General features: G+C 44.2%; 2 protein-coding genes across 7 annotated transcripts in view; one reads left to right on the forward strand and one right to left on the reverse strand.

Moving 5' to 3' along the window:
- Positions 1–13,339, reverse strand: part of LOC122749041 — a 60,541-nt gene extending 47,202 nt beyond the window's left edge. For 3 of the 4 annotated variants that reach the window (XR_006355656.1, XM_043995212.1, XM_043995214.1), the window contains exon 1: positions 12,677–13,339. Coding sequence is in view for 3 of the 4 variants with exons in the window: in XM_043995212.1 (XP_043851147.1) it covers positions 12,677–13,338 (662 nt within the window). In the remaining variant the exon portion in view is untranslated. Of the gene's footprint in view, positions 1–5,970; positions 6,096–12,676 lie in introns of those variants that run through there. The other variant, XM_043995213.1, reaches the window with a different exon arrangement.
- The window catches only part of DIXDC1 (DIX domain containing 1), a 32,522-nt gene continuing 20,697 nt past the window's right edge, over positions 13,175–24,999 (forward strand). For all 3 annotated transcript variants that reach the window (XM_043995209.1, XM_043995210.1, XM_043995211.1), the window contains exons 1-6: positions 13,175–13,314; positions 15,991–16,103; positions 18,404–18,552; positions 20,960–21,049; positions 21,144–21,197; positions 22,125–22,175. In XM_043995209.1, the coding sequence (XP_043851144.1) occupies positions 13,292–13,314; positions 15,991–16,103; positions 18,404–18,552; positions 20,960–21,049; positions 21,144–21,197; positions 22,125–22,175 (480 nt within the window). In that variant the 5' untranslated portion in view covers positions 13,175–13,291. The remainder of the gene's footprint in view (positions 13,315–15,990; positions 16,104–18,403; positions 18,553–20,959; positions 21,050–21,143; positions 21,198–22,124; positions 22,176–24,999) is intronic.

A 24,999-nucleotide genomic window follows, 5' to 3' on the forward strand; every position in this document is an offset into this window, starting at 1 on the left:
CTGGGCTCAGTGGACAGTCCCCCACTGAATCCTTAAATCAAAGATTAAATAATAGCATGGAAATCCACAGTCTTTCTGAGATTGGTTCCAGAGAAATTCATAGATGATGAGTTTTAACCATAATCCTTTTAACCATCAACCAGCCTTTTTGCCTCTTCACCTCTGTATTTTTTTGTAGTAATCAAAACCCATCGCCTACTGAGTTTCATCAACTTCCCTGAACCATAGCCCTGAAAGCTTCACTTAATATTATATAAAATACCTTGCTTCTTCCTCCCAGTCACTTAGCCTCAAACCCTATTTCCTCAATTGCTCACTTGCATTCATTCCTCATATCCAACCTGGTATTCAAACTTGTCGTTTCTATCTTTCCAACATACTTGTATACTGTTATGGGCCCAGAGCACCCCAGAAGTTCTCTGGGGTACATCAAAGAACCTTTTCCTTGAGAAACTAATCCAAAGGACAGACATACCTAAAGAGATAAGTGGAACCAGATCGGACTGAGCTAATTCTGGGACCCCCACCCTGGGGAGATAAGATTAGTTGTGGCCGCTGCCTTTGTGTCCTGAGGAGAGATGGCTTGAGAGATCTGCAGCCACCCCTCACTCAACTCCTCCAGCCACCACCAGTGGGGGATAGTCTTCCCTCACTAAGGAGACTTTCCACAGTCAGATGATCACCCCCATTAGTCCTCTATAGAAGTATCTGCCTGTCTCCTGCTCGAGGAGATGGGTATCTCAGAGCTACACACTCTGCCATGCTTTTCTCCCCATGAGAAGTCCAAGGATTTCTCTCTTGGTTTCCCTTCCCCTGCCCCTAAATAAACTACTATCTTATTCTAATTGCTTTTGTGTGCAAGAGGGTGTCATTCTTTAAAGAGGAATTCCTAAGGACCCCTACCCCAAACTCCTTACCCTATTTCCCCCATGACATATACCATCCTGTTTCTCCACCCACATAGTCACTGCCCCAATGCAGGCCCTCATTACCTCTTGCCTGAATGACTCTAATGGTCTTCTCATCCCATGTCTCTCTCTCCCCACTCCAATCCATTCTCCACTTTGCTGCCAAAGTGCTTTCCTGAAGTGCAGGTCTGACCAGGTTACCTCTCTACTCAATAAACTATTATCTCCTTGATCAAATATTACTGGCTTTTACTACCCTTCCAGTTTCCTTACATTTTACTTCCCTCCATAAATTGTACAATCCAGCTATACTGCCATATGTGTTGTTTCTTGCACATGATCCCCCATCTCCCATCTCCCATCTCCATGCCTTTGCATTGGCTGGCTCCCATGCCTGGAATGTCTTCCCTCCTCCCCTCTGCCTCTTAGCTTCTCTAGCTACCGTCAAGACACAGTTTAGAGCTTACCTTCTGCAAGAGGTCTTTGCTGGTCCAACCCCCCCACCCAGGGGCTACTCTCTGTGTTTGCTCTCCATCTGTTCTGTATATGGTATGTATATAGTGATTTACATACCTTCCCCCTTTAGAATGTGAGCCCCATTGACTGTCTTTTGCCTTTGTTTTTTGCTTTACTTATTACAGTGTCTGGCAAATAGTAAGCCCTTAAATATTTATTGTACTGGATGATTTAGACCAAAGGCTTTACTGGCTGTCCATTTCCACCTATCCAATTAAATGGAAGTGATTAGAAAGGTAGTACTGTTGTCAACCTAACTATAACTGGTGGGACCTAAGTAAGAACTCTCAGTGGGAGACTGGCTTCTGGGCAGTGAACAGAGGCCGTGAGTATTAACCTAACCTTGCAGGATCATTCTTCGGGTTATGTTTAGAGAGAAGAGGACTATATAGTCACTAAGACTTTATGATTTATGTCTAAGAACAGTCTAGGCAGAACTAAACATATTGGGCAACTTTGAGGACATTCTGTTAAGTCTAAAATATAACCCATTCAAGTTACTCTATGGCATTCAAAACAGATGACTATGGGAAGCTGCTGAGATTAATATAGTAATCCATGATATTTCTATTGGGGAGCTTTATCTCATCATGGATCAGAGACTTTGGGGACTTGGGTAGAAATATTCTTTGGTCTGATGTAAAATAATATGCCTCCCTCCCCAATTAATTGATGCAATTGTTCAAGATACATTCAAGTCCTAATTAGAAATACTATGATAGTTAATAATAGCTCCTGTTTATTTAGTACTTTATAACTGACTAAGCACTTTCTTCACAATTACCCCATAAGGCAGGTAATCAAGTATCAATATCCTCATTTAACAGAAGTAGAAACTGAGGTTCAAAGTTAAGTGATTTCTCCAGGACCACTCAGATAGGGAATATCAGAGCTAAGACTTGAGCCCTAGCCTCTTCACTCCATGACTAGTGTTTGGCCTAAACCAATCAGGCTGAGCATCCCAACCAAGGAAACAGAGTTCACCTAATTCTCTGTTGCCCTGGTCCCTATACCTTTCCCTACCTGCACCTCCTAGTTCTGAATAAACCCAGTTCAGAAGACTTGGGTTTTAATTCTGATTCTTCTATTTAGTGTATGTGTAACCTTAGACACGGACACTGCTCTAGGCCTTAGCTTCTAAATTTGTCAATTGGCAGGGTTAAACTACTTGATCTCTTGGCACTAAAAGCCATGATCCTATTTCCTGTTTCCTTTGGGTATATCTTCCCTAGGGTGCTTATAAGTGAATATCCTTTGGCTACTCATCATTTTTGCTGCTCATTGATATCAGCACTGGGATTGCTATCCCAGCTAGTCATTATGGACTGAGTTTTGCAGATACTGCAGATTTCCCCATTTCAAGGTTTGAATCTTAATAGTAAAATGGCTTTTGATGCTTGGGCTCCTGATGGTCGCTGTACTCCCCACAGTGTCCAGTAGATGGCAGCATGTCGATCCTCTGGTATTGTAATCTTAGGGATTTTTCTTCCACAAATACTCCCACAAGAAAAACATAATAAAGATTTAAACTTCGGAAGCAGCAGATGAGCAATTACTAAGATCATCTAATTAAGGGATGTCAGGAGCTTGGAGCTCTGCAGTATTTTAACAAAATTATGCCCTGATGCAATTAGCACTTGAACTTCATTACTAGGTTCCAGATCTTGAACTTCCATAATAGCCAGACGTTGAATCTTGGCAAATCAGCTACCTGACCTTCAGGACGAAGGGAGCAGGTGCAGTATTGCATTATGGCGGAAAGAACGCTCGAATATGGTTCCAGAATCTCCAAGTCAGGAGGGATTTAGGAGGCCAGTGTAGTCCAGCTCCTTGTCTGAACAGTAACCACTTCTACTGCATTCCTGAAAGTGGTCATTGAACCTTACTGTAAAGACCTCTGGTTAAGGAGCACCTTCCCCCTCCTGAGGCAATCCATTCCACTGTGGGATAGTTGTAATTGTTGGGAAGTTTTTCTTTACATTTAACTGAAATCGACTTTGGTTCAACTTCCACAAATTGCCCCTAGATCTGCCCTTCTGACCCCAGTGGAACAAGTTTTATCTACCTTTTCCTTATGAAAGAACTTCAAATACTTGTGGAATAGCAGTCATATCTGTCCTAAGACTCCCCTTCCCCAGGTTAAACATCTTAGTTCCTTGATCTAGATCTCATATTACATAGTTTCCAGGCCACTTACCTTCCCTGTTGCACTCCTTGGAAAATGCTCCATCTTGACAGAAGCCTTAAAATGTGTGCCTAGAAGTCTAAACAATACTCCAGAATTGGTTCCGACTAAGACAAAATACAGGAGGACTGTTACCTCCCTCATTCCGGGCTATACATCTCAATGCAATTTAAGACTGCATTACATTTTTCTGCTGTAAGGTAATGGTGTTGAATTTGTAGTCCATTAAAATGCCCAGATCTTTACTATAGCCATCTTATGCTTGTGAAATTAACTATCTGAACTCAAGGTATTGTATTAACTCTCATTAAATTCAGCCCAGTGTTATAGTCTGTTGAGGGTTTTTTGGGAAGATGAGTCTGGTATCCAACATATTAACTATCCTTTCCAGCTGCCTTTCATCTGCAAATTTAATCAACAAGCTAGCTATACCTTCATCCAAATCCCTTGTAGACATGTTAAAAGACACATGGCCAAGGATAGATCCCTGGAATATTTCACTACAGATCTTAAGACAAGTTGACATCAACTCATTAACATCTACCCTTTGGATATAGGCATTTAAGCAGGCCTGAATCCATGTAACTATTTCACATCTGGCTAATATTGTTCGATCTTGTCTACAAAGATAACACAAGAAACTTTGTAAAATACCTTGCAGAAATCTAGGTATGCTATGTCTACAGCAGTACGTTACTCTCCTAATCTAGCAATCCTGCCACTAAAGAAAACCACAGAATCTCAGAGTCAGAAGGTAATAGGCAATTTAGTCCAAACTGTACCTGACCAAGAACTTCTACAACATTTCCTTCCAGTCTTCACTTGGAGATTTCTAGTAAGAACCTACTCCCCTAAGGTAGCTAACCTCCTTTTTGACACCTTTAATTATTTTTTTAGGCTTGGTGACAATTAAATTATGTTCTACTTTGGATTCTAGCCAGATACTCCTAGTAATATGTCATGTAGTATCTGTTTGGTAGACAGAATCGGATGTGTGAGGTTACCTGTAGGTATTTTCTATAAATGATTTCTGAGTGTTGGACCGAGTTGATTTGCCCCTAGTCTGTCAATCTTCCCATATAAAAGCTGAATTTTGCATGGACCTATATGGAGCCACTCTCTTCCAAGTCTGTAGCACTCTCCTTACTAAAGTCACGTTCTAATCTTATTTCTCACAACACAGAGTCAGATGACTCAGAGATTGGCCAATACAGTACATTTTCTCTATCAAAAAGGCAAAAGCTCAAAGATAAAAATTAGCCTTCAAGGTCCCCTGGCCACAACCTCTAGATCATTTGAGAGAGGGTCAGTAAAAGGTTTACTCTTCACCTTCTTCTCCCATTTCAGGAGGAAATAACCACATCTCTTATATTACCATTTCCTATGGCTCTTCCCATTTTAGCTGACTGATCAATTTCTCTGGGAAGCTTTCTCTGTCTTATCCCAAGATCAGATTTAGGGAATTTAAGAATAGACCAGAAGAGAGAAAATCACTTCTTCAGTGCTTGTGTCAGTTGCAGTGAAATCCAAGTAATAATGAGATAAGGCCATTTCATTTTTATGTAGGCATTGGGTAGATCAGGTCCCGTTAGAGAACACAAAACCATGGATTAAACTGTAGAAATCCTGATAATCAGGGTTCAAGATAGTATCTCTGGGACTAAGAGTGAATTGTGGGTTTCATCTAAGTCATATCTTGAAGGAAGCAATTATGAGAGGAGTATGGATCTGGTTAAATTGATTGGCTGCCATATCCAAGATCAGCCCCTAAGTATCAAACTGTGGACCAAATCTTCCTTTTATGTTTAGGGTGTGGGAGACAACTTGTGAAAAGCAGGCCTGGCAACTGGTTCAGAGGTAAACCTCTGGAGAACAATGGAGGGATTGAAATGACAGCTGTGATTTTATCTAAAAACAAGATTGCTGACTGAACTAAACTACTAAGTCAACCCAAGGGCAAACTCAAGGACATTTGCAGTCATGTGTCATTGGAAATACCAGCTGCTTATCTGTGTATAGCAATTAAGGTCACAGGAGTCAGAGGTGCAGCCTGTGGGTTCATTCTCAACCAGAGATCTTTGGCACACACTCCATTCTCTGATCAAGCTGGGCTGTCTCAGAAGTTAGATGTTCACTTCTCAGGGATGTTGCAGCAGGAAGCTCATCCACTTGGCAGAGAATTGGGATAGATGGACTCTAGGGTCCCTTCCGGTTCTAGGATTCTAGAATTCTCCGTAGCCTTAGAATTTCCATATTATTATACCGTGCAAAGATAATTATGTGGCTACCATGAGGGAGGGTGGGGCGGGGCAGGCAGAGGGAAGAGGAGAGCTAACTGGGCCTCTTCCTTATTCCCATTCTTCATTTTTCAGCAACAGTTACAGACTTATGTGGCATGGGTGAATGCACAACTGAAGAAGAAGCCAGAGGTGAAGCCTGTGGAAGACCTTCGGCAGGATCTTCGGGATGGTGTCATCTTGTCATACCTGATAGAGATAGTCGGTTAGTAGTCCTCAGGTTCTGGGTATGGTGATGTCAGCCCCAACAGTTCAGGAAGAACAGGTCAATTCATGAATCTTTCACCCGAAGTGCCTCCCACAAAGTAGAGAAGATGGACAAACTGAGACACAGAGATTTGCCCATATTTATATCACAAATGGAGTCTAAAGGTCTTCTCAACTATTCTAAATCCCTCACACCTTGGGGTTTTAAGAAAAGGCCTTTCTTTGCTCTTGAAGATCTGGCAACTGTGGCAGGCCTCTGTACCTAGTTATATATTATACTATTGTAGGGGCCAAATTTTAATTGGGGAGTGTTAGCTAGGCAGCACGCTGCAATATTGGGGCAAGGAAGGAGACCAACAGCCTCCCTCAAAAACAGAACAGGGTTTATTAACAAGAACGAACTTAAAAACACAAGAAAGATCAGTAGAATTAAGGGAAAGGAAAAAAATGGGGGAAGGGAAACGATACAACCTGAATAACACCACCGCCCAGGGATCAGCTGAGAACACATGGCTGCATCCAGCTGCATCCTGTCACTTTCCAGCTTCAAGCTAGAATGGCGAAACTCCTCCCTTCTCCTTTCCAGCAGACCCCAGGCTGACCACACACAGCCCCAAGCCAACTGGCTGGCAGCCACATGACTGCCCTCACTGGGATTCCAGTCATTATAATTTTGCCAGGCCCATGTAGGTGTGCTCGAGTGGTGATGACATGAAGTGCCAGCGCCACGGCGACAGCTATAACCAGTGGGTGGAGCACAGTGCCATTGCAGAGGTGCAGGGCCTGAGCCCCAGGCCAGTGCGAGTACCAGGTTTTTAAAAATTCTAGACAAAAGATGGGGTCATAAAACCCTCAATTTAAAATAAAAAACAATTAATTCTTTACACTATGGATATTTCATCATCAACTAGCCTTGCTTGGGGACTTGACGGAAACTTCTTCAAATAGTCTATGAATCAGCTTGTAGTATAACAATGAATTCAGCTGCTTTGCTTCTTCCATTCCAATTTACCTATTCTATGGTGCCTTCACATTTTTTAAAACCTGTGCCCAGGGGCTTTTTTAAACTATTCATGGACATAGTAATGTCAAAAGGCTTCAAGGATAAGCACCAAAACACAACCCATTCTCAAGTCTCTTCTTTTTCCACCCCCATCAGAACCACGCAGACCAAAGCAATTCACTCTCTATAGTCAAACATTTAGTTCCCAAATCAACCCCCTTCCTGATGTCCTCATTCTTAATGTACCTGAGGTGGATACCATTCTTTTAATATAGAATTTTCTTTCTCACAGCTGGAGAGAAGTTGAATGGGATGCAGCTGAATCCCAGCAACCAGCAGGAGATGAAGAACAATGTGGAAAAAGTGCTACAATTTGTGGCCTCCAAAAAGATTCGAATGCACCAGACCTCTGCTAAAGGTCAGTACCATATCACTCATACACAGAGGATGTTAGTTCTCACCTTGGTTCTTTTTGTTTTTGTTTTTTTTTAGTGAGGCATTTGGGGTTAAGGGACTTGCCCAGGGTCACACAGCTAGTAAGTGTTAAGTGTCAAGTGTCTGAGCCCGGATTTGAACTCAGGTCCTCCTGACTCCAGGGCCAGTGCTTTATCCACTGTGCCACCTAGTTCTTGATGGCCATCTTCAGAGCTCCCTAGGTGATACTAGCTTAAGGGTCCTGGGTAGGCTAGAAAAGAACTAGACCTATGTTCTCAGGTTATTATTCTAAGAAAAGAACAGATAAGTGATTTTGGAACAGAGTAGTCCTGAAATCTTAAATGGTTTGAGAGGCCAGTTTTGGCAAAGGGAAAAAATATAGGAATTCTTTGTTCATAATAGTTCAGTTCTGGGTTATCAAGGATGTGAGTGTGAGGGAGAATTAATGGTTAGAAAAGAAATGACAGAACTAATAAGTTGATATTAAGGCTGCCTTATTGAAACTAGAAAAATGAAAGTGTATTTCTGTGCATTTCTCAGTTCTCTTGACTTTTGTGTCTTGTTTTGGTTTGTTTTTTTTTGAGGGGCAATGAGGGTTAAGTGACTTGCCCAGGGTCACACAGTTAGTGTCAAGAGTCTGAGGCCAGATTTGAACTCAGGTCCTCCTGAATCCAGGGCCAGTGCTTTATCTACTGCGCCACCTAGCTGCCCCAGTTCTCTTGACTTTTGACTAAGAATTATTTTAGGACATCAGGATCCAAATTTTGTCATGGCACTTAGCACAGTGCCTGGCATATAGTAGGCACTTAATACACGTTTATTAACTGAGTGGCTGTCATGCACTTGGTCTAGAAGCAGGCTGTTGGTTGGTTTTTTTTCACATTACTGTTCATATTACAGAAGACTTCAGGTGTGAAAAGAAAGATTTCACAGCTTCCTGTCCATGTCCTCTAATAACTCCTAACAGGATGGTAGTCACATGGGACCTTAAGTTTACTTAGGAGAAAATAACACTTCTCAGATCAGCCTAAACTGGTGCTGCCCTGGAGGGGCCTCTGGAAGGGGAAGCCAGAGCCCAGGATCCCCTCGCTAGCACTAAAAGCTTCTGTTGGCTCTTGGAGCAGACTGCTGAGGAGTCTGTGGCTCTGCTGTGATAGAATGATCTGGGGAGCTGGTGTAATTGGTGGGGCTCATTCAGCCTGAGTGATGCTCCACAATTGGCAGTCACTGGCCTTGTTTCAGTTCATGCCATACAAAGTAGAAAAGACCAAGAGTGGACATTTCCTCTCTAGGACTCTCATCAGACCTGTCATAGCACTTTGTTTCTGCATTCTCCCTATTTCTAGAGAAATTGTGTGAGTGGGAAGGCAAGATAGTCACGGTATCCGGATCCAGTCCCCATGTCAAGTGGGCTTAGGAGATCCAGCTCATTGCATCCCAGGGTGTTCCCTCCTCTTCCTATCTTGTGGGAGTGAGTAGTGAGGTCTTTGAGTCCTTTGCCACTCTCCTAAATTCTCTATCCCACAGACATTGTGGAAGGAAACCTGAAGTCTATTATGAGGCTGGTCCTTGCCTTGGCAGCACATTTCAAACCTGGCTCCAGTAGGGTGGTGAGCCACAAAAGGGATTCCAGAGCCCCAGTGCAGAGTCACCAACCACACTCCGCCACCGCTGTGGCACAAGGTGCAGCTGCTGCCTTGGCAGACGTATGTCACGACATGTCACGGTCAGGGAGAGATGTCTTCAGATACAGACAGAGGTAAGGGAAGTAGTGTGCTGTGGGGAACTGCCCTTATCTTGCTGGTCCTTTCCCTTCCATATTACAATGTCCAGGGATTAACACCACCCAGACAGTCCCTGCCTTGTGAGGGTACACAAAGGCCTACAGGGACCTACAAAAATGAGGAAGCACCTCTCTTCTGGGGGCATATTAAATTGGCAGTTACCAAAGAGTTAGGAGCTGTTTCTGAAAATGATTTTTTGGGCTTCATACATTAAATTATGCTATTGCTGTATGTGTTTGCTTATTTATTTATTTTGTCATTCATTCATTCATTCGCCTGAGAGATGGGTGGGATATTTGCTTCTTCTCTGAACCCAACCATATTCCCTAGTGTGAGCCCCAAGGGACACATCATGCTAGAGAAATGCACCATATCATTAGGGCTGTGTGTCTGAGTCATGGCAGAGTTGAGGGGCTGACACCATCTCCCTTCTTGGTTACCTGTCTTTAGAAACAGCAGCATGGATGAGGAAATTGAAAATCCATACTGGAGTGTTCGGGCACTGGTGCAGCAGTATGAGGGGCATCAAGGACCCTCATCCAAGGCCAGCTCCTCCAGGTAACTATTACCCTATGACCTTTTTATAATTATCCTAGCTAAGAGTGGCATTTGGGGGACTTTCAGGGAAGGACTTTGGCCCAAAGGAATGACTTAAAGAACTGTGCCACCCTCAATTCCCTTGTCTTTTTCTCATTGTCAATATTTGATTCTAAAGGAATGTAACTCCTGTGGCTTCCATGGTTGGAGGGCATGGGGCTGAGGGAGGTAAAAGGTAAAGTGATAAACTTCCTCACATTCAAAGATGCCATGTTTCAATGCACAGTTGCAGTGATCATGTTTAGTTCATGGCCATATGAGGGCATGGCTAGAGTGTAATCAGGGCAAAGCCCAAAGCAACAAAGAGAAATAATTCTAGTACTGCATGTCTGAAATTTTTTTTTTTTTAGTGAGGCAATTGGGGTTAAGTGACTTGCCCAGGGTCACACAGCTAGTAAGTGTTAAGTGTCTGAGGCCAGATTTTAACTCAGGTACTCCTGACTCCAGGGCCAGTGCTCTATTCACTGCACCACCTAGCTGCCCCTGAAAATTCTTAAGTGTGGTTTTAAGCTTTCATAGTTCTGTTGCACTGTTTTGAAAGTCAGAGCATGGTTGTAAATGCTGGGTGCAGAATGAGAAGATGGTGGCAGGCTTGAAGCAAAGGGAAGAAATGAGCCCAATTGTTTGAGGGCACCATAGGTTTACAGTGTTTATTGATAGGACTGGGAATTGTGGGTTGGTGAAAATTTGACTGAGCTGATAAGTGTGTGAATCTAGCTATAAAGCTAATATCCTTTAGAGTCAAATGCAGAGGCAAAAATGGGTCACAGTGCTCTAATAAAGCCTAACTGAAGCCCAGTTTAATGGCAAAAGGATTACTTCCTTGGCTAATGAAAGCCATGCTCCTGTAGACACATCCTGGTATATTAGCTTTTTTAATAACTGTACTTTGGTGCTGAGTCATATTTAATTAATATTTTACTATGATCCCTCAGGGCTTCTAAAAAAATATTATAACTGAGTTGAAGTCCTGCCTCTGACAGGTACCGGATATGTGAGCCTGAACAGGTGACTCAATCTTTCAGTGCCTTAGGCAACTCTCTAAGCCTAAATGTGGCAGAAAAGGTGTCAACCTGCATGGATAAGAGGGGGTTTCTTCATTTGGAAGCTCCCTATATAAATAAAATCACAGATTCAACACCCTGCTGACCTAGGGTGCCTTGTAGTGAATTTGTAGACAGGGGAGTTGGGCCCAACTCAACTGTCTTGCTATCCTTTCCATACTATTGTTAAGTAAACTTTGCCTGGCCCACTGTTCCTCATTTTGTTTCTGTGTTTTGGGTTTCTTTCATTTGCTTCTCGTTCATGTTGAATGCCATTCTGCCTTTAATGGACCTTTTTCTGATTTGTTGAAGTCATTTTGAATTCTTTTCAAAAGAAAGAATGTTACAAAATGTTTGCAACACTATTCAACTTGATGTAATTCCCACACTTCCAGAACAGACTCTCAATCAGAGATTGCTGGTCCCTGACATTTCTTTCGAGCCTTTTTGTTTGTTTGTTTGTTTTAATGAGACTATCACTTGGGACAAATTCAAAGGATGTTCGGTTGTACAGTTAGATCTATTGTTTCCTCATTGCCTACATGGCCCTTCACTCTTCAAAACCTCATGTAGCCTGCCTGAGTCAGAGAGCAGAAAAGAGTCTGCATTTCTTCCTGAGAGCACCTGCTGTCTTGTTCTAGGTTTAGAGACCCAGGCAAGACTGGGGGGGGGGGGGGGTGAGACACTGAGAACAAGTGACTCATTGGAAATAGTGTAGAAATGGAAAAATCATCACAGCTTGTTTAAGGGGGAGGCGTTAGAGGAAAATATGCCACATTTACTTTTTTTATTGCTCAATTCTCCCTTATTTCACCTTTCTTTTGGAATCTCATTATCCCCCATTCACTGCCCCCTGCTGGGTAATCAGTCACTTGGTCTTTTCCTCAATGAGCCCCTCTGGGAGGGGAGACCTAAATAATTGCTTCCCACTTCTACCTCGGATATGGAACAGGAGTAGGGGCTACTCTCTGCTCAAGGAGAGGAAGTCCCTATTCAAGGTGATGGGCTCCAAGATGGTTAGAGATTCTTAGAAAGCAGTTTTCTAGAGAGGGTCTAACAGACTAGGATTGACGTGTGCCCAATTCAACGAGGGCTCTGGAAGAAAGGCTGTGGGGAGATTAGGGTGGTGTGGTTGGCAATCCACCACCTCTTAACGCCAGGCCCTTCCTCCTTCGCTCCTCCGGTGAAACCCCCTCCCCGCCCCGTGTGCTGGGGGGGGGGGGATCCACTGTCTTTTGCTTGATAATTTCGGGGTCGCTAACTAGGCTGTGTATGTAAAAAAGAAATTAGTCTTAGTTTAAAAAAAAACAAAAAACAAAAACAACGAGGCTGGGAGGGGAGAGAAGTGTGGGAGTGCCATAGGGAGGGGAGCCTGTCTCCATCTAACCTGGGTCCCAACCCCCACCCCCGCGCGCAGAGCCACGTTCAGGTCTCTATCTGGGCCTCCGTGTCCACGGAGGAAGGATTCAGATTAGGAAAGGCTACAATTTCCTGGCCCGGGGGAGTTGCCCGAGCGTGCCATTTACTAGGACGAGAAGGACTGCATCCTCGGCTCGGCTTCCTCTCCCCGAGATGGAGCCGACCCGCGGCCCCTCCTCCCTCCTCCCCCCTCCCCCTTTTCCTCCCCTCCCCCCTCCTCTCCCAGCTCCTTTCCTCCCTCTGCGCCTCCCTCCCTCCGCCCCTCCCGCCCTTCCTCCCTACCTCGCTCTCCACACAGAGCTCCGCTCCAGTCCGCCGGCCGTGTCAACCTGCGATCGCGCCGGGTGGGAGCCCCGCACCGCCGCCGCCACCATCGCCGCTGCCTCCCGGGGCGAGCGCAGCGCGCGTGCCGGGAGGCTGAGGGAGGGAGGGGAGGGGTCTGCAGGAGCGCGGCAGCGTCGCCGCCCCTGCCAGCTCCGCCGGCACTGGCGGCCGAAGAGCGGCGCGGCGCGGAGCCGCCGCTTTCCTCGGCTCGAGCTCTGAAGCGATGGGTTGAGATGCCCGGGAGGCGAGAGATGCGCACAGCCTCGCGGCGGCGAGGACCAACATGCCAGCGCTAGGGACTGGCTGCCTGCGAGGGGAACCGGCGTTCGCCGAGGCCGAGTTGCCGCTGCCGCTGCAGTGTCTGAGCTGTCGGGAAAATACGGGGGGCTGGGACCCCCGGCTCTCCGTCCTCCAGACCCCTGCCCTGCACCGGGGGACACATCCCCATTAGTTCGCCCTCCTGCCCCTGGCCGGGGGTGAGACATGCCCGCAAGCCGGGGGGATGTGATCCGAAGCAGCCTCCCACTCCGCCTGGACAAGCGGGCTTGCTGAAGCCGGAGCCCGGAGGGGACCATGGGAGGGACGCAGGTCAAATGGTGAGCCGGGGTCACCTTTGTCATCGCAGGCGGTGGGCCGGGGATGGGGGTGGGGCGCAACCGCACCATCAAAGAGCGAGCTCGGAGGCTGGGGGTGGGGGGGGCGGCACCCAGAATATTGGTCTAAAAATGCAGGTTTGTTGAGCTGCAGGCTGCGCCGTGCTGAACTAGGGCCGCACTCGTCTCAGATTCTCGGCCCATCTGAGAATGCGGACATTTCAGCTCGTGGCTGTGCTTGTCTCCCGAGTCCGGAGTCGACTGGGAGGGTCTCTGCTCGAGACCAGACAATGACCTTTGACTCGAGTATGTGGCAGTTAGGGAATGTCACCAGCCACCCGCCGCTTCCTTTGAGGCTCCTGATGGGGAAGGGGGTGGGGAAGCAGGAGGTGTGGACAACCGGCTGGGGAGAAAATGGGAGCATTAAAAGGAAACGGGGAAGTCAGTCATCCCGCTAATAATTAGGACGAAAATACGTCCGACTTGAGAAGCCATGGGCTTCATGTTTCTCCCTGCTGGCGCCTCCGTCCGTGTCCTATCCTTCACTGCCCGCATGCCTCAGCACCTCAAGGGTTCTGCTTCGAACCCTCCACCTTGTCGCTCCCTCCTGCCACCTCTCCCCCTTTGCTTCTCGCACCAGGCAACCTCAGTGGGGGAAACATGTTGTTTTCCTCTGCCTGCTCCGACACTCCTCCGACTCAGCTGGATGCCCAAGCATCCGCCTCCTTCTGCCCTTATATGGGAGACGGCGCACATGGGCGTGGCGAGGGTGGAGCCGAGCATGCGTTGGCATACCAGCCGTGCTTGGAGGGAGGCACATCTCCAGTGGCTCGGGGCTGTGGGGCTTTAGGCACCTCTCCCATGCCCAGACCCACTCTGCTAGCTTCGACACAAGGCTCAAGGTACGTGCCTCATGCTGCCCATCGGCATGCGTACCGAACAACGTGTAATCCCCCAGTGTTCTATGGACAGTCCCCACCCAGCCAATCATTCCATGTCATTAGGGACTCAAATTGTTTCATTTATTATTCAAAAAATATACAAAAGCCAGCTAATGAGGAGCTGTTCCCGAATTTCCAAACTTGAATACCTGTTTCTTTAATATTAGAACCTAAATAATTCCAAATCTGTGCCCCTGTGAAGCAGGGTATTGTTCTAAGAACAGAAGCATCTCTTATTTCTGTGTCCATAAATCATGTTAAGCTTAGATGCCCTACTGTCTAAGTGATCAAAGGACTGATAAGAAAGATTTGGAGAAAGCCCTTCTGAAGGAACAGATCAGACCTGTAGAAATAAGCTAGAGATGACATAGGGACTTTCTTACTAACTTCTGTCCCTAATCGAGGTCATTTCCACCCCAGCCCTTTAACCAGGTGCAGTAGAGAGGATGGGAACACTGCCCCTCAGACTGAATTTGAGATTTAGAAACATTTCCAGATAACTTCTACTCTGTTTGGCTTTTGTTTTTTTCTGGTTTCTGTTCCTGTCTTGGGAAGAATGAAACATTAACTCCTGATCACGGTTGTGAGGATTAGTCTGGGAGACTTCAGGGGCACATTAAATGGGTCAGTGAACCCTAGACACTTTTGCTGTTGTCTAGGTGACGGATTTGGGAAGAATTCCTGAGAGGGGCCTGGGACTGCAGACCCCACAGTCTCTGAGACTGTTTCAGTGCTAATGTTCTCAAGGTGCAGTTCAAATTAAAAAGAGGTTCTTGGGATCTCTTCTTTATCACATAAGAGGAAACAACTGTATTACTTTCATAACTTGTCTTTGTTCACATAGCTTTGGAGGATTAAAAATTGGTTCTCTTTGAAAACCTAAGTGATTCCAGTAACCTCAAAATAAGGAAATTGATTGCCAAGACAATTATCTATTGGTGGCAACTGACAAATTTACTTGTCAGAGTTCTAGTAAACAACTTTTTGCTTGTGGGGCCAAGCTAGCCAAACCAAATTAGTCAGCTCCTTCCTCTGTATCTACCGTTATGAGGTTTTAGGAATCTCAGCTCTGAAAGACACAGTGTAAGGAACTAAGAGGTAAACCATGCTCTGCCTTTCTGACTCCCATACTTGTCAAGCCATTACATGGCTCCATATTACATAACTCATTTTCCAGGTTCATATAAAATGTGTGTTCAAATTCACACCTATGTCTTCTTCCAATTCAACCCTCCACTTAATCTCTCTTTCTTTTCCTTTCTACCTATCTCCCTCCTTTCTCTTTCTCTCTTCTTTCTCCCTGCCCCCTCTCTCTGCCTCTCTTTTTTTCTCTTTTCTTTTGGGGTTAGGCCCACCTTGCCTTCCCTACTTTTACCATTGGAAGTACCATATTTGTCTCTTCTTTCTCTGAGAAGCCAATGTATTTTTGCTTTTATTCCAGTTCCTAAATAAGTCACAAGATGCAGACTGGTATTATTTTCTGAGCTTTGGGGTTGGGTTTTTAATATCCCAAAGCTTTTTAATAAGAAACAGTTGGCCAAGCTCCATGATGATAAAGATCATATTACTGATCTTATCATTTGGGCTTAGAGGAACCCTGTTCACCAGGTCTTTATGTGGGAATGTCTCCATGAGACCAGGTGCTTACAGGGGAATGTGTTTTTGGAGTAGAGGCTGGTTGTAGTTCCTACATAATCATGCATAATAATCATTTCTCTTCTTTCTTCCTCTACCACAGTCTGACATCACCAAGTCCGATCCACAGTGCAAAGAGTGAGTCCATTATATCCCAATCGGAGGAGAGGGCAGATTTTGTGATTATTCCTTCTGAAGCACAGGAGAACAGAACAGGTAGTGCTTATCAACCTCTCCTGGCATTGCCCATTAATCTGGGCAGTGTCCTTTTGAAGAATTTTCAAGGGTCATTTGTGATCATCAACCTCTTCCAGTTTACTAGCCATATCTACTTCCTGGGCTTGGCTACAGCAGTCTTACTGCCCTTTAGGCCACTTAGGAGACTTATATCCTCTTGCTTAGTGTCACCTCTAATGTTCAAGCTGTCAAAAAACCTTGCAATGCCCTGAAGAAGTCTTTTCTCACCTGGCTGCATCCAGGATGCTATATGATCCTATGAATGCCTGGGCTAATTTTTTTTTTTAATTTTTTTTCTTTTTTTTTTTAATTTTTTTTTTCTTTTCTTTTTTTTTTTTTTGGTGAGGCAATTGGGGTTAAGTGACTTGCCCAGGGTCACACAGCTAGTAAGTGTCAAATGTCTGAGGCCGGATTTGAACTCAGGACCTCCTGAATCCAGGGCCAGTGCTCTATCCACTGCACCACCTAGCTGCCCTGCTAAATTTGTTTTTAAAGTTTATTTTTATTTATTTAGTTTTTATTAGAGAATTCCCTCTTCTTCCGTGATCTTCGATTGAGGTCTGAATATGAGCCAAGATGTTACAGAGAACATACAACTAGTTTGAAGTCAGGAGGGAGGAACAGGAATGGTCTCCCTTTCTTTTGTTCTTCCCTGTATCCCTATTAACTACTCCCCTTTCCCTCTCACAAAATACAGAGAAAACAGATTAGAAATCAAACAAAACAGGGGCAGCTAGGTGGCACAGTAGATAGAACACCGGCCCTGGAGTCAGGAGGACCTGAGTTCAAATCCGGCCTCAGACAGTTGACACTTACTAGCTGTGTGACCCTGGGCAAGTCACTTAACACCAACTGCCTCACCAAAAAAAAGGAAAAAAAAAGAAATCAAACAAAACAGATGATACTTTCTTGGGATTTTCAGCCAAGAAGAAGAAATAGGATTAAGGACCTCAGAAATAAAACCTAAATGTCATTCTCCCTTACTCCACCTAACTTTAGTCTTCATATGAAGACAGGAGACATGAATGATATTATAAAAAAGGGCCCTGCACTTGGAGTCAGGAGAGACCCATGTTTGAAACCTGCTTTCAACACTTACTAGATGGGTGACCCCTAAAACTTTCCAAGTCTCAGCTCCTTCTATTGTAAAGTAGAGATCACAATATCTGTAGTGGCTGACCTCACCAGGTTGTTCTGAGTATCAAATGAGATAACATTAGAAATATTTTTTAAACCTTAAAATGCTATCTACAGATCAGCTATCTAGCATCAAGCACCAGACCTGTGATTTTGTTGGTATGTGGAGAGCTCCCAGTGATATCTTAGAGAGGGGCACTGACTGAAAGGTTAAGTGAACTTACCCAGGGTCACACAGGCTGAATGTGTCAGAGGAGCTTATGCCCAGGTCTTCCTGACTCCAAGGCCAGCTCTCTCTCTCTGTCTCTCTCTTACTATGCTATGCTGTCTCATTTATAATTGGGATTACAAGATATGCTCTTAAAGCTATGTTACTGCAAATTAGGGAATTTCTGATGAGGAGTTTGGCCTGGGCACTGTCAATGCCTGCTCTGGGGACATAAAAACTCTTGTGAGGGCAGGAAAGTATTTTTCTGGTTTGTTTCCTGTGTACTTTGCCTCCAGGGATGTATGTTGAAGGCGGGGTTCAGTATTTATGACTGTTGGAACAAAGGAGGATTAAATGATTGTTGCCCAGCTAAAGTTCTGAAGTAGCTAGAAGAAAATGTATTACGTTTGGTAGCCCTTCCATCCACACCGTCTATGAGCAGTCTCCAGGAATCTGAGCTGAGGGACATGTGTGGAATTGAGAACCAAAGCAGCCTGCTACATATGTACCATTCCAAATGGATGCTGACTGGGGAGATATCTTCCCACTTCCCTCTCACAGTGCCAAAAAAGAAATGTGAGCCATTCCCAGGGCAGCAGTTCCCCTTTCTGTGAGAGCATATATGCAGCTCCCCTGAGATTTGAGGCTGGAGGTCATGGAAGGTGCTTTGCTTAAAGCTGTTCTCACCCATTACCTCCACCCTGACCACACACACACACACACACACACACCACACACACACACACACACACACACACACACACACACACACACACACACACACACACACACACACTCCCTAGTGGAGATTCCAGTTCCTGCAGTGACGGCAGGTGCAAGGGGCCCACAGCCCTAACAACTCTGGGAACCTTCTTTCCCAGAAGGTTTCTGTTGTTCATCAACATGAGCCATACTCCCTTTTTTCACTTTGTAGAGGAGACAGATTCTCCATTTTCCCGTGACTGGCTAGCAGGGAGCCCAGGAACCTATCTAGAGACTTCATGGGAAGACCAGCTGCTGGAACAACAGGAACACTTAGAAAAAGAAATGGAGGAGGCAAAGAAAATGATATCTGGACTACAGGTAGCTTGCTTCCTTGGGTTTTCTCCTGATAACCTGCTGATTTACTTGTTTTTCCTCCCTCTGTTATGTCTGCTGGAAATAACTTGGTTTTCATTTTATAGGAGGTCAAAGTTAAACTTGGGGTTGAGAGAGAGGAAGACAGGTAGCAGACAGGAACAGAAACAAGGAAATATTTCAGTTTTCTGACTTCAGAGGCATGGAATTATTTTTTATTATATCTCAGCAGCTAGGGTTTCAGGGAAGCCCTTCCCCTCCCCCAAAAACATGCCAGATTTATGCTCTGGAGAGACAGGTTTCTCTTCCTGCAGGTGACTGCAGGGGTACAGTATGGTTGCAATTTCATGAAAGACACAGTGAACAGTTGTGCAGTTTCTCTTAGGAACTATCCTAAAAGTAGTTTTGGAGCCATCACCCTAGATTCTCAGTTTAATTCCAGGTCAGCGATATTGTCCAGTCATGTACATTACAATTTCACGGATTCTAGATTTTCGTGGCCGGGTAGAGTAGGTTTTCCTTAAGAGAAGCAAAACCCTAGAACATTTTCCATATTCTACCTGCAGGGCCAGTTTAGCAAATCTCCTCAGAGAATCTGACTGACCTACTTGACATAATTCCCACACCGAATGACCCATACTTCATTGTTTTTGTATGTCTGTCCCTGGTTTGGGAGGGGCCGAGAGTAATGTGCTGACGACCCTGAAATTGCCTAGGAATAATCTTTTTCATTTGTGCTGGGAACGGTGCTGTTTCTGAATTGTCAAATATTTATGGACACGTAAACAAAGCCCACATTGTATGTGTGGCGCAAGCAGCAGGCAGGCGGTGGATGGGGTGCTCCCAGCCAGCCGATGACAGAGAAGGGACACAAAAGGTTCCCAAAGAGAAAAGGAGATTGGCATAGTGGCCAAATCCATCTGCATAATGTATGCATTTGGGACTGGGGAAGTCAGGAGTATATATTGCCTAAGAACTGGAGAGGAATAGTTGATTTTTCCATTTTTGATTCACTATTTTAAAGGTAATTCAGATTCTCCCCCAGTACTCCAGGAATAATAACTAATGAAATGTTTTCCTAGGTTATACAATCATACATGGCAATACACCATGGAAGAACTTTGGGACATGCACTTGACACATATTTTCCCCAGGATCATTTGCATTCTGTGAATATAGATATCCATCATTTGGCTCTCAAGAAGGTTTATGTTCCTCCAATAGGGAGAGAGCCACTCGCTGATGAGAAAGTCAGAAAAATGAAGAATCAGCCTGAAAATCAACATTGCAATATCCCCTGCAAACAGAGAGGCTTGTTAATTTAGCGTCACATAATTATGAAGAGAATTGAATTCTGTTGCAAGACACAGCTTAGAGCTCATAGCATCCTCTGGACTTCTTAAAGGTTTCAATGATGGCTAAGTTGGAGCAAAACTGGAGCCTAGATTTCTCACCCATTGATATATCTTTAGTTAAAGCTTGTTAAGGAATTCATTGTTAAAGAGTGAACCATTTTCTAGATGCTCCATAGCCTTTCTACTTGGAACCCTGAAGTTTCAGATCATACTCTTTTAATAAATTCAAATTCTTTTGGGATGCTGAAAAGAAGCCATTGGTCAGACTTAATCTTTTTAATATGGTGAGATGTTTGCTGTAACATTATATGACCTATGTAATCCTTTATCTCATTTGGCAGAATTGTGACCCAGTTTGGTTTTCAAGCACAGTCCACTTCTTCAAACTGCCTCTCTTATCATCTGTAGCTCAGCTGATAATCAATCCCTGCTATATAACTGATCCTTTGATTAAAAAAAAAAGTAAGGTCCAGAGTAGAGGGTTGAAATGAATGAGGACATATGACTTCCATACAAACACATTCCCTACTTTTTCTCTGTAAATCTTCAAAGTAACCTTGGGAAGTTAGAATGAAGATTTTTTAAAAAATCTATATCAGTTAACCTCTCTCCCATCCCTCAGATACATTCCAATTGATTCATGAAAAGTACTTTTCAAAGCCAGCATAAACAACCTCTGTTTTTGGTTCCCTGTATTGTTGGTTAAAGCCAGTTCGAGCAGCTCTGATTTGAAATCCTTCCAACCATTCCTGAAAGCAGGGTTTGTTCTCCAGTTACCTCCTGGGACTGAGAGGGGCTTTTATGGCTGAGGATACAGGTGAATTCAGAGAAATGATAGAGGCTTGGCGCATGGTAGTGTTAGAACTCCAGATTGTCCCAAGATTAGAATGCATCTGCAAGAATAAAGGAGCAGCCAAAGGTATAGAGGACTTTCTACAGAAAGTTGGATTGTGATTTCAGTTTAGGGACTAAGCTTGCTGGGCTCAGTCCTGACTCATCTGACACAAGTCACCTGACTGGAAGGGTCACATTTCATTTTTGGCTTCGTTGATTTTCAGGCCTTACTGCTTAATGGGTCCCTGCCTGAAGATGAACAAGAGAGGCCCTTGGCTCTCTTTGAACCAGGAGCCAACCCTGAGGAGCAACTGGTGAGCTACCTCTTTCACCCTGAGATTTTGTATGTCTCATTCATCTGAGGAGTAGTCTTTCGGCATAAAAAAATTCTTTTTCTCTTATATTTAGATCATAATCCAAAGTCGTCTGGACCAGAGCATGGAAGAAAATCAGGACCTGAAGGTACAGCTATGTATATGTATAATAAACTTGGAGGAGGAACCTGTTTAAAGGATTTAGGGTCAGTGAGGACTGCTTTTCTCAAATAACATTCAAGGTTTCTTAAAGTAGGAGAGTTTCCAAAACTCCTGGTGTGAAGTAGGAGGAAAAGGAATTAGAGGACCATGGGGTTTCCCTTCTTTAAATATCTGTTCTATAGATATAGACTCCTAGACATACACATGCATTATATTTACCATGAAATAATTCTTGTGACCAGTTTCTCAGAACTTAACTAAGTCACTTCTAACCCCCATCCAACCCTGGGCCTGCCCTCAAAGCCCATCCAGCTTGTATGCCTTGGTTGTTGTACTCTATAGGCACAGCCTAAGAGAATCCAAGGTCTCCTCCCCAACATGATGAGGCATTGAAGGAGGACTTTGGGGGAGGAAACATGTTCTCATCTCAATGATAAGTTCCCCAGAAGGCACTGACTGGTCTTTAGGAGCTCTCTGGCCCTTTGCCCAGTATCACGTTGAACTAAAATAATCTAATAATATTGGCAAAACACATATTAACATATCTTATGTTTAGGAAGAGGGATTTAGGTTACTTAAGCAATGACACTTCAGGCCATATATGGAAGGCTTTCTACGGGTAAGATTGTTAAGCATTAAAATGGGTCTGGAATCTACTGGGTTGAAATTCCCTTATGTCCCAAAAGGGTCTGTGTAGTTCTTCAGGCAGCCAAGGGGAGGCTGGAGATGACTCTGTGGACCTCTGCCAGCGATTTTGTGATTTATCATTTACTGCTGACTGAATTCAGCCTTCATTTTGTTTTCTGTCATGAAATGTCCTCATTGTTTTGCTCTCTGTGAGACAGGGGGAGGTGATGCTTCTGAGACAATACAAATGGCAAAAGTCATCTAATCTAACTAACTGTTTTTTCAGAAAGAATTGCTGAAATGCAAGCAAGAAGTCAGAAACTTGCAGGGAATAAAGGTAAAAAGAAATAAACTAACTCTTTCACCTGACTCCCTAAGAGAGAAATTTGTCTTCTGGTAGAGTGGGGAGAGAAATCCAAGCTTCTGTATTAAGCACTGACTCCATCTGTGCAATGGAATCTCTCTGTTCAGATGAGGCTTCTTTTTCTTGTGTACTTCTGGCTACCAGAGTCTCCATACTAGCTTGGCTGCAGCTCTATGGCAACCATGTCCATCCTCCTTTATCTTCCATTCATTGGCCAGAGAATAATTATAGGGCATTGAAGGCCAAGGGCATCTCAGATGGGTGATTCTCTTACTCAGAACTGTTGAGGTTATTGCCACACATGAAAAATGTGGCATATATTTTCTCTTTGTACCTCAGCTCCTCCTACCCGTCTCCCACCCCCAAACAAATACTACATCATGTTTGCGCAGAGTACAAGTTGCATTGTGTTTCTATCATCTGTGGGATGGAGAAAATAAAAGGTAGGTCAATATATCCCCAGATCAGGGAAATGCTGCCCAATATCCATGACTACAAGTGGAAAGTGAGACTGCAGTAAAAGTCTCTGAAGCCATCCTCATAGATGATTTTAAAGGCTCTTTTGTGCATCCTGCATTTTTTTATAATGAGTTAATAAAATAACTATCTCTTCCATATGGAGTGCCTCTTTTCCTACCTATCTATATCTCAATCTTTCAAGACCTAGTTCAGGTGCTATTTTTTTTTTTTAATTTTCAGTTTCAGATTTTCCCCCATCTCTTCACTCCCTCCTCCAGGTCCTTTTCTGTAACATCTTCTTTGATAACTTCAGTCCTCATCGACTCCTCCATTTTCTAACTCCTTTGATTTATTTCTTTTTGTCTGTGTTGCAAAATAAGCACACTCTAATATTGTCTCATTTTCTCTGTATGTACCTCACAATCTGAGAGGTTCTGCCTGCCTGGCAAGAGTGCTAGGTTTGGAGTCAGCACGACCTGGGTTCTTATCCTACCACTAACACATACCGGCTGTATAGCTACGTAGGTCACACAGTCTGCCAGGGCCCTAGCAACTTTACTCCCAAGTTATGGATCTGTATCAGAGCAGGTTGTTTCCACAGCAGAATTCCCTATGTTAATGAATTCCGGTCTGTTCTCCATACTGTCAGTCAGTCGGTAGGCACTTATACAATACCTACTATATACCAGGCACTGTGTGGGTGTTGGAGAGACTAAGACAAAAATGAAAGAGGTCTCAAGGAGCCTCCATTCTATTGGAGAACATGAACATATGAATATAAATAAATGGCATTTTTTGTGGGGGGAGCACTGGCAGCTTAGGGTGGGAGGTGGGAAGGGAAACAGGAAAAGATCCACATGGAAGGAGGTACTTGAGTTCGATTTTGAAGGAAACAAGGGATTTTAAGAGGCAGAGATGTAGAGGGAATGCATTCTAGTCTTGGAAATGAGCCAGTGGAAAGGCACTAAGATCAGAGATTGTGGGATCATAAATGTAGTAGTAGAAGGAAGGAAGGAAGGGAAGGAAGTACAAGGAGGAAGGCAGCAAAAAAGGAAGGAAGAACTTAAGTGCTTTACAAATATTTCATTTGATCTCACAACAACCCCAGCAGATAGGTGCTATAATTATTCCCATTGTACAGTTGAAGGAACAGAGGCAAACAGAAGCTAAGTGAGTTGCCCAGAGTCACACAGCTAGTAATTGTCTGAGGCTGGATTTGAATTGAGGTCTTCCTGACTCCAAGCCCAGCACACTATCCATTTTGCCATTTAGTTGCTTTAAGGGACCTTAGGTCAGTTAATTCAACCCTACCATTTTATAAATGAAGAAACTGAGTCCCAGAGAGGTTAGGGGACTTATCCAGAATTATACAGCTAGTAAGTGTCTGAGGCACAGTTTGAACCAAAATCTTCCTGATTTCAAGTCCATCAGTCAAAAGTATCATGTATGAGAAAGAGTGAGGTCAGTCTAGCTGAACTGCAGAGTTATGTGTGGGAAAGGGAGTTAAGGTAAGCAGGTAGGTGGAAGCAAGAATGTGAAGGGCTTTTAAATCTAAACAGAGGAGTTTATATTTGATTTGAAAGACAATTGGAAGCCACTGGAGTTTACTGATTAGGGGAATGGCAAGGTCAGACCTGCACTTTAGGAATATCACTTTGGCAGCTATGTGGAAGATAGATTAGAGTAGGGAGAGGCTTGAGGCTGGGAGGCCAGTTGGGAAGCTATTCATTGCACTTTTCTAGGCAGGAGATGATGAGGTCTTGAACCAATGTGGTAGCCAAGTGACTAGAATTGGACAGATTTGAGAGATGTGTGGAGGTAGAGACATGTGACAAATGATTGGATGTGTAGAGTGAGGGAAAATGAGAAATCAAACAAGGTGGCAAACCTGGGTAACAGGAAGAATGGTGGTGCTGTCAACAAAAAGGGAAGTTTATGGGGGCAGTTTTAAGTTGGGAAAAGATAGTTCTGTTTTAGACCTGATGAGTTTGAGATGCCTCTAGGCCATGCAGTTTGAAATGTACAGTAGGCAGCAGGAGATTCGGGCTTCCTAGAGTACAGGTGAGAGACTAGGACTGAATATAAAGATCTAGGAGTCAACTACATAGAGATGATCTTTCAACCCATGGGAGATGATAAGATCACCAAATGAGAGAGTATAGAGACAGAAGAGAATAGAGGGCCTCCAAGAGAGCCTTGGGGTACATCCACAGTTATAGAAGAGGAGTTTGAATGATGACCTATCAAAGGAGACTAGGAAGGAGTTGTCAGACAGGTAGGAGGAGAGCTGAGAGAGCAGGTTTTTAAAAGCCAGAAAGGAGAGAGGAACCAGTAAGGG

This window comes from Dromiciops gliroides, chromosome 3 (assembly GCF_019393635.1).
Source record: "Dromiciops gliroides isolate mDroGli1 chromosome 3, mDroGli1.pri, whole genome shotgun sequence".
Taxonomy (NCBI): domain Eukaryota; kingdom Metazoa; phylum Chordata; class Mammalia; order Microbiotheria; family Microbiotheriidae; genus Dromiciops; species Dromiciops gliroides.